The sequence below is a fragment of the Bos grunniens genome, chromosome 7, assembly GCF_055505025.1.
Source record: "Bos grunniens cultivar Pamir isolate PY7600 chromosome 7, Bosgru_T2T1.0, whole genome shotgun sequence".
NCBI lineage: Eukaryota > Metazoa > Chordata > Mammalia > Artiodactyla > Bovidae > Bos > Bos grunniens.
Window position 1 is genome coordinate 10,925,370 of NC_141171.1, and position 12,911 is coordinate 10,938,280.

General features: G+C 44.2%; 1 protein-coding gene across 1 annotated transcript in view; it reads left to right on the forward strand.

The window, feature by feature from the left end:
• Positions 1-12,911, forward strand: part of LOC147368362 (adhesion G protein-coupled receptor E2-like) — a 64,519-nt gene that overhangs the window by 16,382 nt on the left and 35,226 nt on the right. The window contains exons 5-15 of the mRNA XM_086408796.1: positions 416-547; positions 1,493-1,639; positions 2,117-2,263; positions 2,350-2,396; positions 2,510-2,587; positions 2,987-3,164; positions 5,228-5,335; positions 5,518-5,738; positions 5,929-6,108; positions 7,738-7,935; positions 8,209-8,444. Coding sequence (XP_086264922.1) covers positions 416-547; positions 1,493-1,639; positions 2,117-2,263; positions 2,350-2,396; positions 2,510-2,587; positions 2,987-3,164; positions 5,228-5,335; positions 5,518-5,738; positions 5,929-6,108; positions 7,738-7,935; positions 8,209-8,444 — 1,672 coding nt within the window. The remainder of the gene's footprint in view (positions 1-415; positions 548-1,492; positions 1,640-2,116; positions 2,264-2,349; positions 2,397-2,509; positions 2,588-2,986; positions 3,165-5,227; positions 5,336-5,517; positions 5,739-5,928; positions 6,109-7,737; positions 7,936-8,208; positions 8,445-12,911) is intronic.

Genomic DNA, 12,911 nt, shown 5'->3' on the forward strand with positions numbered 1-12,911 from the left:
TGGGGAAGTCAGGACAACGTGCATCACTGGGAACCAAGATGGGCCCTGCTCAAGGAACACAGCTTTACTCGGTTACCAAGAAGACCCACCCAGGCCTTTGTCCAAATCTTTAGCCTTGGACACAGGCAGCTGTGATGCCCCCATCCAGCTGGGTTCTTCCCAGAGAGGCTCACAGAGTCAGAGAGAGCAAACTGGGTAACTTGGGCCACTTATGGCCACTTCTGGACGACAGAACTTCTGGGTCACCATGCTCATCCATAGCATAACTCAATATGAATGAGGAGAGGCCCCCACTCACCAAGAAAGAGAAAGCGGGCCCTTCTGGATGCTTCTATGCTGAGAAACATGGCTGACATCCAGACCAGAAGGCTGTCCACAGCAGCAGGTATCCATCAACCTCTCCTTCCCCTTGCAGATGTGGACGAATGTCAGCACAGACCCCGAGTCTGTAAAGGCCGCAGCGTCTGCATCAACACTGAGGGCAACTACACCTGCCAGTGCCCACCCGGCTTGGAGTTCAGCCCAGAGGACCCGAGGCATTGCACAGGTAGACCCTCGGAAGACAGTGTGAGGCAGGCCTGGAGCTGGGGAAGGAGCTGAGGTGGTTCAGGGACCCCAAGAATGAGGGAGACGAGACTCAGGCTCCTGTGACACCAAGGGCCTGCTGGGGCCCTGCCCAAGGAACACCTCCTCAAATGGTCCCACCACAGACCAGGGAGACAGCAGAGCCTTCTGGGCCTGGGGTTTCTTTGTAGAGTTCCCTGCCCCCCAAGAACATCCCCAGACCTCACCCCTTCTGCATCTGCTACATTAGAGCAGAGGGAGGTGTCACCTCTGGCTTTCAGAGGGGGAACCTCAGTTCAGGGCTAAAGAGAATGTGAGTAAGAGCATTGATGGAGGAGTCGAGCTTCCATGACTCAGTTTCTATCTTTGCCTCATTTTTCTTCTTAAAAATAGGGACAACGTCCCAGCTGGAGTCATCTTAAGGGAAGCTGCCATGACAATCTTTGGCAATGAAGAGGCAGCAACACTATGAGGAGAGCTGTGCCCTTAGCACAGTGATGAGCTTGGAGACCTGGGCTGCACAGGACTTGTCCTCTGGGTTCTGTTCTAATAAAGGCAGGGATGCAGCTCCAGATGGCAGTGGTGCCTCCCCCTCACCCACCACATCACACGTGGTCATCATCAGTGCTACAACCTCCCTGGTTAGAAGCCCACAGAGCCTCCTGCACCAGACGTGAAGGGATTCAGCTTGGTCTGGGATTACACCTGCACCCACAAAGTTGTGCCCTGTCCACCTTGCAGGAAGGATCTGAGCTTATGGAACTTTTGCATTAGAAAATGCTATCACACATTTGTATCCCAACAGGCCAGGTAACTTGCAGAGAGAGGGTGTCCTCAGAGAGCAGCGCTAAGAAATCTGAGAAGGGGCTTGAAGAATGGGTGCAGTGAGTGAAGGGGAATAGCTCTGATCTTCTGGCTTTGTCCTCAGATGTGAATGAATGCACCTCAGGGAAAAAGCCATGCCACAGCTCCACCCACTGCCTCAACTCCGTGGGCAGCTATGAGTGCCGCTGCCGCCCCGGCTGGAAGCCTATCCATGGGTCCCCCAATGGCCCAAACAACACAGTCTGTGAAGGTTTGGAGCTCAAATGCTACACTCTTGGAGACCCACACTCAAAACATCTAACCATATACTCATTGGTACCCACACAAACCAAACAGAAAGATCACTGGGGGTCCCCTGCTGTGTAAGGTGTTACGGATTTTGAGGCTAAATGTGAAAAGATCTTGGAGGGGTGAGGGGTCCTAGAAAAGGAGCTGGGGTACAAAGCAGAAGGCTCCCAGGGACCCCAGGCAACAGCTAATCACCAACTGGAAAGAGAATATTTCAGTATTTTCACAAGCTGTACTTTTCTCATCTGCTGTCTGTCAGAACTCTACACACTTCCTATATATATTTTCACAGCATCCACTACTCAAAGATGTGCTGTCCTTGATTCTAGGAAGTGGCATCACCTGCTGGGGAAATAATATGGGGAAAAAGAGGGGCACAAGGAGGACAAGGGCCTCACAGGACTGAGGCAGAGCCTGACCCCCTCCTTCTTGTCCCCAGATGTGGATGAGTGCAGCTCCCAGCAGCATCAGTGTCACAACACCACCGTCTGCGTCAACACTGTGGGTTCATACACATGCTACTGTCGCCAAGGCTGGGAGCCTAAACCTGGGTTCTGGGATAAGCAAAGGAACACCATCTGTAAAGGTACCTGTCCTACCCTGATCTAAGACCCACCCACAGCAAACACAGACACTGCCACACCTAATGAGTTGCTCACCTGTCCCCTGCAGAGATCTCCTTCCCCACCTGGACTGCTCCCTCTGGAATCAAGAGCCAGGTGAGTGGCCCCAAAGGGACAGGCAGCAGGAAATCTCTCCACAAAGCCCATTCATTTCCCCCAAGCTCCTACACTCACATGAGGCTCTCTGACCACCTTGTCTTCTCCCCTAGGCGCTCTCTCACTTCTTGAACAGAATCCAGGATCTGGGCAGAAACTTCAGTTCGGCCTCTGTCCTGAACACTGTTCGGGTAAGGGCCGGACCCAAGGAATGCAGACAGAAGCATCCCATAGAAGCCTTGGGAAACTTTGATCTGGAAAGGGACACCCCAACAACAATGGTGCACTCTCCCACAGTGTGGGTGGGAACAGTGGACACGTATAGTGACTACTGAACACCATGGCACATCTACTAATGCCCTTTCCTTTCCCTATTTCTGGATATTGGGTTTACATCATCCTTGACACTAATGAAAAAGTTTGACCTCTGAGTGGCTGGATTGAAGCGGCAAAAATCACCCAGGGAATCCCATCCAGTACCACCTGTATCACCCAGACAGTCTCTTTAGTCTGTTTTCTGTGACTGAGTCATAACTTCATACAGCCTCTCAGATGCATGGGCTACTGGCTTTGTGTCCCCATCCCCCCAGGACCTCGTACAGGAGATGGGTGATTTGCTGGAGACCCCCGGGGACCTGAAAACCCTGCCCTTCTCAGAGCAGCACTTTGTGGTCACTAACCTGCTCTTTGGCCTGGAAAATGTCCTGAGAGGGGTGAGCAAGGCACTGCCTAAAGGGTCATTTACCTTCAGTTCATCTGCAGGCATAGGTAAGTCAGTACCTGAGTCTGACCGCAGGTTCCTGCTTCGCTTGTTCCCTGCCTCCTTGCTCTTCCAATCCCACTAGAGCAAAGTGACCATGCTTATATCTCCCTTTAATGTCATAAACAAATTAAAATAAAAGGTTAAGGGCAAAATCGTTGAGAGGGATTAATAGGTACAAACTTGTAGTTGTGAAATAAATAAAAGGATGTAAGGTACAGAATCTGGGGAAGGAAATGGCAACCTGCTCCAGTATTCTTGCATGGGGAATCCATGGACAGAAGACCCTGGAGGGCTACAGTCCAGGGGTTTGCAGAAGTCAGACACGACGTAGTGACTAAACCACCACCAATGATGTTCAGCATAGGGAATGTAGTCAATAATATATGGAAATGAGTGGTAACTAGAGTTAGTGTGCTGATCATGTTGTAATGTATGATAATATCAAATCATTGTATCATACACCTGAAACTATTATAATATTCTAGTTCAATTGCACTTCAGTGAAAAACAGAGAGAAAAAAAGGTTAAAAATAAATGAAAAACTAAACTTTCATTGTAAAATGAAGTATCAGCAAAGGAAATAATTATACTGAAGAATTTATGATAAAATATAAATGGCTTCAAAACAAGACCACCTGCTGTCTCAGATGGTAAAGAATCTGCCTGCAATGCAGGATACCTGGGTTCAATCCCTGAGTCAGTAATATCCCCTAAAGAAGGAAGAGGCAATCCACTCCCAGTGCTCCTGCCTGGAGAATTCCAAGGACAGAAGAGTCCGGTGGGCTACAGTCCATGGGATCGTGAAGAGTCAGACAAGAGTCACTAATACTTTCACTTTCTTTTCAAAAGAAAACAAGGTATTAAATTTGGAAGTGTATAAATCTAGTATTATTTGCTATTTAAGTCTGATTTGTTTTATTAAGTTGAAATGCACTTAATATAAATTCACCATTTTAACCAGAGTGTACAATTTGGAGACATGTAGTAGTGTATTCACAGAGGTGTATAACCTTCACCTCTATTTCTAAAACAGTTTCATAATCGCAAAGGTATTCTCTGTCCACTAAACAGTCACAAATTTCTCCTTTCCTTCAGCCCTGGCAATCAGTTATTGGTTTTCTGTCCCTATGGATTTCCATCCTGGATAGCTCCTATAAATAGAAATAAATATATTATATTTCCTATAAACATTTGGGTTATTTCTACATTTTGACTGTTGTGAACAGTACTACTGTGCATATTGATGTATAGGTATTGGCTTGAATATCTATTTTAATTCATTTAAGTCACAAAGCTAGGAGTGGTATTGCTGAGTTATGCAGTAGTTCTACTTTCAACTTTTTGAGAAACTATCTAACTATTTTCGCAAAGTGGCTTTTTTTTTCCATTTTCCATTGCTGACAACAATGTACAAGGGTTCCAGTCTCCTTACTGTCAGTGACACCTGTTGCTTCCATTTTTTTTTTTTTCTGTCATAGCCATTCTAGTAGCTGTCAGGAGAGATTGCATCATGGTTTAATCTGCATTTCTCTAGTACCTAAGGATGTTTAATTTTTTTTTTTTTTATGTCATTGTTGAGCATTTTTGTACCTTTCTTGGAAATATGTCTATCTACTCAAGTCCTTTTGCCTATTTTTTTTTCTTTTGGCCATGGCATGCAGCATGCAGGATCTTAATTCCCTGACCAGGGACTGAACCCAGGTCACCACAGTGAAAGCCCAAGTTCTAACCACTAAATGGCCAGGAATTCTCCATCATAATAATTAAACAGATATACTATAAAAGCACATATATTATATCTGTGTCTCATTGAAAAAGACCCTGATGCTGGGACAGATTGAAAGCAAAAGGAGAAAGAGGCAGCAGAGCATGAGATGGTTAGATAGAAATCACTGACTCAATGGACATGAATTTGATCAAACTCCATGGGTTAGTGAAGCACTGGGAAGCCTGACATGAAACAGTCCTTGGGGTTGCAAAGAGTTGGACATGACTTAGCAACTGAACAGCATGGTGTTATAGTCATCAAAACAATCACAATTACTAATCTAACTCCCACAATTCATAGAACTGTCACTGGAGGTGCAGGCGCCAAGCTACAGGAATATCACCTTGATTCAGAAACAGACAAAGATGATGCTGACCTGGGATACAGTGCATGATTCTGGTGACTCAGGTAATGGCTGAGACAGCGGGTAAGTCTTCACTGTGTGTCAAGATGCCCAAGGATATGACAAATGGGATATTGAAGTTTAAAGGGAATTGTGGGTTATGGTGGGGCAAAAGGAAATGGTCCATCTGTAGAAGAAGAGGTCCTTTCGGGCACTGCAAGATGTCAACCTTAGCCTTGTCCTGCAGGTCTTGCTGTGGTGGGCCTCCTGTCCACTCCAGGGGTGGACAGATTCCTGGCGGAGGCCCCTCTGGTCCTGGATGCTGAGGAACTGACAACTCTACATGAGACACACAGGGGTTTGCTGCAGGAAACCTCCCACATCCTGCTGTCGGATGTCATATCTGCCTTTATCACCAACAAGGACACTGAGAACCTCAGGTCCCCAGTCACCTTTGTCTTCCAACATGTGAGTCCAGATAGGATGGAGTGGTGGGTGTGGAACAGGCCTGAGTCCTGGGCCCAGCCTTGGGCTTCAGGGGGCTGTGCCATGGGTGCATAAACTGTTTAGGAAAGCCCTTCACAAGCTAGCTTTGGGTCAGCATTTCTGAGCAACAGAACCCCGAACTCACACCCACTTCCTCTTCCTGTTAACACAGTCAGTGACCCCTGGGCCAAGAGAGAAGGTGCACTGTGTGTATTGGGAGCATGGCCAGAACGGAAGTGGTCATTGGGACACCAGAGGCTGCTGGGTGACCAGCACCAGAGACAACAGCACCACCTGCCAGTGCAGCCACCTCAGCATCTTTGCTGTCCTCATGGCCCACTACGGTGTTCAGGTGAGAACTCTCACACAGGCAGCATCCAAGGGCTACTGCTGCTGCTGCTGCCTCACTTTAGTCGTGTCCGACTCTGTGCGACCCCATAGACGGCAGCCCACCAGGTGTAACAAATTCCCCCACACACAGCAGCTTTAGAAACATACATTTATTATTATCTCACAGTTTCTTCAAGTTAGCAAATAGTCGTGGTTCAGATGAGCTCTCTGTTCAGGTTCCTACAAGTCTTATAAACCTTTCATCAGAAAATTGGGGTTGTCCCCTAACTCCCTGATTTCAGTTTCTGGTGTTAGTAGGACTGAGGTAGTATTTTCTTTATCTCTGGCAGCAGAGAACCAGGCTCAGTTCCCATGGTTGCCTGCATTCCTTCTCATCTGTTGCTGTTGTTCAGTGCTAAGTCATGTCCCACACCTTGCGACCCCATATACTATAGCAGAACAGGTTCCACTGTCCTTCAGTATCTCCCAGATTTTACTCAGAGTCATATCCACTGAGGCATTGATGCCACCCAACCATCCTCTGCTGTCCCGTTCTCCTTTTGCCTTCATTCTTTCCCAGCATCAGGGTCTTCTCCAATGAATGGACTCTGTGCACATCAGGGGCCAAAGTATTGGAGCTTCAGCTCAGTCCTTCCAATGAATATTCAGGGTTGATTTCCTTTAGGACTGACTGGTTTGATCTGTTTGATGTCCAAGGGACTCTCAGCGAGTCTTCCACAGCATCACAATTCAAAAGCATCAGTTCTTCAGCACTCAGCCTTCTTTCTGGTCCTAATTCTCCTCTGGGACCTCTCACAGTGCACCAGTGAATCTGTCTGGAGATCAGCAGCAGAAACTCCCTCATGTCAGAACTCTCTCAAACTCTGAATCGTTTTCTCCAAGAAGAGCCTGCCTCTTCTGAAGGCTCTTCTGGTTACAACAGGTCTAACCAGGATAAACTCTCTAAGTCAGTTGATGGAGGGCTTGAATTTCACCTGCAACACTCTCTTCACAGCAGCAACTGGGTTGGCTCTTGACTGAATATATAGCAGAGATGGACATGAGGCTGTGGTTGCCACATTAAAATTCTGTTTACCCCAGGGGTCTTCACAACAGGGTGCTCAGGGGAGGCAGATAATATGAATTTTATGCTACCACCATTGTCAAAATATAGTAGACTTCCTCCATCAAGGGTTCAGTTCTAATCTATAGTCATTGGGGTGACTGGTGTCCAAGGCAGGTGATTAATACCTGGACAGAGAATCTCAGGTACAGATTCTGTCACACACCATCACATGGTGGGGATGGAGGGTGGTACTCAGCATGAAGTTTCATGCCTCTGTGTACCTACTGTGGTAACTGGGAGGCTGAGTCATGCACAGAAGTCTACAGGAAAATAAACCCTTGTGAGTTCCAGAGTTTGTTCTTGACTAAAGATTCTCCTGTCCCTCTGTCCTTCCAGGGACAGAATTCATCATTCAGATCCCATAAAATTCTAACATTCAGAAGCTGGAGAAAGCTATCCATAAATATACTAACTCTATCTAGGCCTTCTATTCTGATTTTTCTATGTCTAAAAATAAAAATGGTGGAAGGGTCATTACCCAGAGCAGGAAAGCGTGACTGTGGTCCCCTCTCTGCTGGGTCCCAGGAGGAGGATCCCGCACTGACTGTGATCACCTACGTGGGGCTGAGCCTCTCTCTGCTCTGCCTCCTCCTGGCGGCCCTCACCTTCCTGCTGTGCAAAGCCATCCAGAACACCAGCACCTCGCTCCACCTGCAGCTCTCACTCTGCCTCTTCCTGGCCCACCTGCTCTTCCTCACAGCCATCGACAGAACTGAGAGCAAGGTTCGTATACTTTTCCAAAATACTCCTCCCCAGGGGATTCTGAGTTCATGAAGCCACACTGCTTTGGACACTTTTATAAAATGACTTGGGTTTCAGGTAAGGTTAAATTGGAAAATAACCAGTCTCACATTGACTGCCACGACTAGAAGACAAAGACTCTGTTGACAACTCCTTCATACACATCAAAGTTCTCCCTAGTGGAAAGTTATAGAAGTACCGGGGCTGTGCTCCACCCTGACAGTCCCTCCTGGTGGCATCTTCCTCCTCCTGCAGGTGCTGTGTGCCATCATTGCAGGTGCCTTACACTATCTCTACCTGGCCTCCTTCACCTGGATGCTGCTGGTGGGCCTGCACCTCTTCCTCTCTGCACGCAACCTGACGGTGGTCAACTACTCCGGTATCAACAGGTTCATGAAGAAGGCCGTGTTCCCTGTTGGCTACGGAGTCCCTGCTGTGATTGTGGCCATTTCTGCAGCATCCAGGCCTCATCTTTATGGGACTTCCACCAGGTAAATTAACTTCCAACTGTTCTTATCTCTCCAGCACAATCATGTGTTGTAGAACAAATGTAGTATTTGACTATGACAGATCACAATATATACAGACACTAAGTAATAATCCCTAGGTCATCTTTGGTAGAGGATGATAATAATGAAGGAGAATGCCTTCAACCTCTGTTCGTGAAATAACAAAGAGGAAATCAAAGGAAGTGCTTAGGGCATCATTTAGAAAAATATAGCCTGCTGTTTTATCCTAATTCTATAGGATGTTTCAAATTTTCATTTGTAATAGTAGACGCTGTAATTCACCCCACTTTACAGATAAGTAAACTGAAGCACAAATAGTTTAAGTAAATGCAGAAACGTGCACAGTTTAATTCAGTTTAGTAGGTAGCCAAGCTTAATTCAAATTCAGAGTCAAGATTCTTAGCTTACACTTTTATTTTCAGCTTTTAATACTAGACTTACTGTTTTTGCATTTTTGTTGACATATGCTACATATATTGTAGGGCTTCCCTTCTGGCTCAGCTGGTAAAGAATCTGCCTGAGATGTGGGAGACCTGGGTTCGATCCCTGGGTTGGGAAGAAACCCTGGAGAAGGGAAAGGCTACCACTCCAGTATTCTGGCCAGGAGAATTCCATGGATTGAATAGTCCAGGGGATCACAAAGAGTCAGACATGACTGAGCAACTTTCACTCGCTCACTGCAAAATTCACCCTTTAAAAGTGTACAAATCAGTGGTTTTTAGAATAGCCACAGGGTACTGCAGCTATCATCACAGTCTAATTTTACAACATTTTCAACTCCCCAAAGAAACCTCATACACAATAAAATTCACTTCTCATTCCTTCTACCCACTCCTCTGCCCCAACCCCTGACAAATGCTTATCTACTTTCTGTCTCTATTGGATATTTCACATAAATGCAATTATGCATGTGGTCTTTTGTGGATGTTTTTACTTAGCCTGAAGTTTTCAAGGTTCATTCATATCGTAGTATGTATCATGACCTCACTTTTTGTCATTGTTTTTGTTGCTATCATTTTGCAAATAATATTCCATTATATGGATATGGCACATTTTGTTTATCCATCCATCAGCTGATAGACATTTAGCTTATTTACCTTTTTGTAAAGCTATTATGAATGAGATCACTACAAACATAAATGTACAAGTTTCATTTTTCCTGGTTATATATCTACTCTACAAGTAGAATCCTGGGGCCAAATGGAAGATCTGGTTAGCCTTCTGACAAACCACCACTTGTTTTCCAAAGCTTCTGGACCATTTTACAAGCCAACTAGCAATATATGAGGCTTTCAGTTTCTCCACGTGATTATCAGTGGTAGTAGTAGTAGCAATGAGAATGGAGTCAAATTTCACTGTGGTTTCAATTTGTGATTTCTCCAATGACTATTGATGTTGAGCATCTTTTCACCTGCTTATTGACCATTTGCATATTTTCTTTGGAGAAACACATATTCAAATATTTTACCTTTTTTGAAACTTTTGACTTTATTAATATTGGCATTGAAAATACCAAGTAATGCCTTTTCAGAAAAAAATGGCATTGGATAATCATAAAATCGTGACATGAATCCAACTCTCAAGGAAGAAATGTCTACAAGGTCAAGATGATACTACAAAGCACAACAAAGCAGGATGTTATTGCAGTCAACAGGCAAAAAGTTAGTAACTTCTAGAATCCACTCCTTGGGCTCCTTAGAACTATGTACATATTTCTACACATATTTGAAGAAGATATCCACATATCCATCATCAACAGCGATATAGTTTTTGTTTCTACCTTATGGGATGCAGTCATCCATCTTAAGTGAAAATGATTTTCACTCTTCTCAGAATAAAAAGTCACATCCTCCCAAAGGGTATTATATTAATTACTGGCCTATATCAAGTATTTCATAATTTCTTTCATTTATTTTTAAACTGAAATATAGTTGATTTACAATGTCATGTTAATTTCTTCTGTACAACAGACTGATTCAGTTATATATGAACGTATGAATATATACTCTTTTCAATATTTTTTCCATTTATGCATTTTTTTTAAATTGGAGGATAATTGCTTTGCAATGTTGTGTTGGTTTATGCCTTACAATAGTGTGAATCAGCCATAATTACATACATATATACTGCGCCCCTTTGAGTCTCCCTCCCTTCCCCACATCCCACCCCTCCAGGTCATCACAGAGCACCAGGCTGGGCTCCCTGTATTAGAGAACAACTTCTTATCAGCTATTTGTTGTACACATGGTGGTGTATATATGTCAATGTTATTCTCTCAGTTCATCCTACCTTGTTCTTCCCTCACTGTATCCACAATTCTATTCTCCATGTCTGCATCTCCATTCCTTCCCTCAAATAGCTCCATCAGTACTATTTTTCTAGATACTATGTAACCACATTACTATATGATATTGGTTTTCTCTTTTTGACTTACTTCACTCTTGGTAACAGTCTCTAGGTTCATCCACCACACTACACCTAATTCGAATTTGTCCTTTTTTACAGCTGAGTAAGATTCCATTATATATTTATACCACAACTTCTTTATCTATTCATCTGTCAGTGGGTATCTAGGTTGCTTCCATGTCCTGGCTACTGTAAATAGCACTGCAGTGAACACTGGGGTACATGTGTCCTTTTAAATTATGGTTTTCTCAAGGTAATTGCACAGTAGTGAGATTGCTGGGTCATATGTTTGTTTTAATCCTAGATTTTTAAGGAATCTCCATACCATTCTCCATAGTGTTTGAATCAATTTACATTCCCACCCACAGTGCAAGAAGGTTCCATTTTCCCCACACCCTCTCCAGCATTTTTGTTTGTAGATTTTTTTGACGATGGCTATGAATTTAAGTGAGAAATAGACTTAAGGACCTAGATCTGAAAGATAGAGTGCCTGATGAACTATGGAATGAGGTTCGTGACATCGTACAGGAGACAGGGATCAAGACCATCCCCATGGAAAAGAAATGCAAAAAAGCAAAATGGCTGTCGGAGGAGGCCTTACAAATAGCTGTGAAAAGAAGAGTGACGAAAAGCAAAGGAGAAAAGGAAAGATATAAACATCTGAATGCAGAGTTCCAAAGAATAGCAAGAAGAGATAAGAAAGCCTTCTACAGTGATCAATACAAAGAAATAGAGGAAAACAACAGAATGGGAATGACTAGAGATCTCTTCAAGAAAATCAGAGATACCAAAGGAACATTTCATGCAAAGACGGGCTCAATAAAGGACAGAAATGGTACGGACCTAGCAGAAGCAGAAGACATTAAGAAGAGGTGGCAAGAATACACAGAAGAACTGTACAAAAAAGATCTTCATGACCCAGATAATCACGATGGTGTGATCACTGACCTAGAGCCAGACATCCTGGAATGTGAAGTCAAGTGGGCCTTAGAAAGCATCACTATGAACAAAGCTAGTGGAGGTGATGGAATTCCAGTTGAGCTATTCCAAATCCTGAAAGATGATGCTGTGAAAGTGCTGCACTCAATATGCCAGCAAATTTGGGAAACTGAGCAGTGGCCACAGGACTGGAAAAGGTCAGTTTTCATTCCAATCCCAAAGAAAGGCAATGCCAAAGAATATTCACACTACTGCACAATTGCACTCATCTCACATGCTAGTAAAGTAATGCTCAAAATTCTCCAAGTCAATACATGAACTGTGAACTTCCAGATGTTCAAGCTCATTTTAGAAAAGGCAGAGGAACCAGAGATCCAATTGCCAACATCTGCTGGATCATGGAAAAAGCAAGAGAGTTCCAGAAAAACATCTATTTCTGCTTTATTGACTATGCCAAAGCCTTTGACTGTGTGGATCACAATAAACTGTGGAAAATTCTGAAAGAGATGGGAATACCAGACCACCTGACCTGCCTCTTGAGAAATCTGTATGCAGGTCAGGAAGCAACAGTTAGAACTGAACATGGAACAACAGACTGGTTCCAAGTAGGAAAAGGAGTACGTCAAGGCTGTATATTGTCACCCTGCTTATTTAACTTCTATGCAGAGTACATCATGAGAAACACTGGACTGGAAGAAACACAAGTTGGAATCAAGATTGCCGAGAGAAATATCAATAACCTCAGATATGCAGATGACACCACCCTTATGGCAGAAAGTGAAGAGGAACTAAAAAACCTCTTGATGAAAGTGAAAGTGGAGAGTGAAAAAGTTGACTTAAAGCTCAACATTCAGAAAACTAAGATCATGGCATCTGGTCCCATCACTTCATGGAAAATATATGGGGAAATGGTGGAAACTGGCTGACTTTATTTGGGGGGGCTCCAAAGTCACTGCAGATGGTGATTGCAGCCATGAAATTAAAAGATGCTTACTCCTTGGAAAGAAAGTTATGATCAACCTAGATAGCATATTAAAAAGCAGAGACATTACTTTCCCAACAAAAGGCTGTCTAGTCAAGGCTGTTTTTCCAGTGGCCATGTAT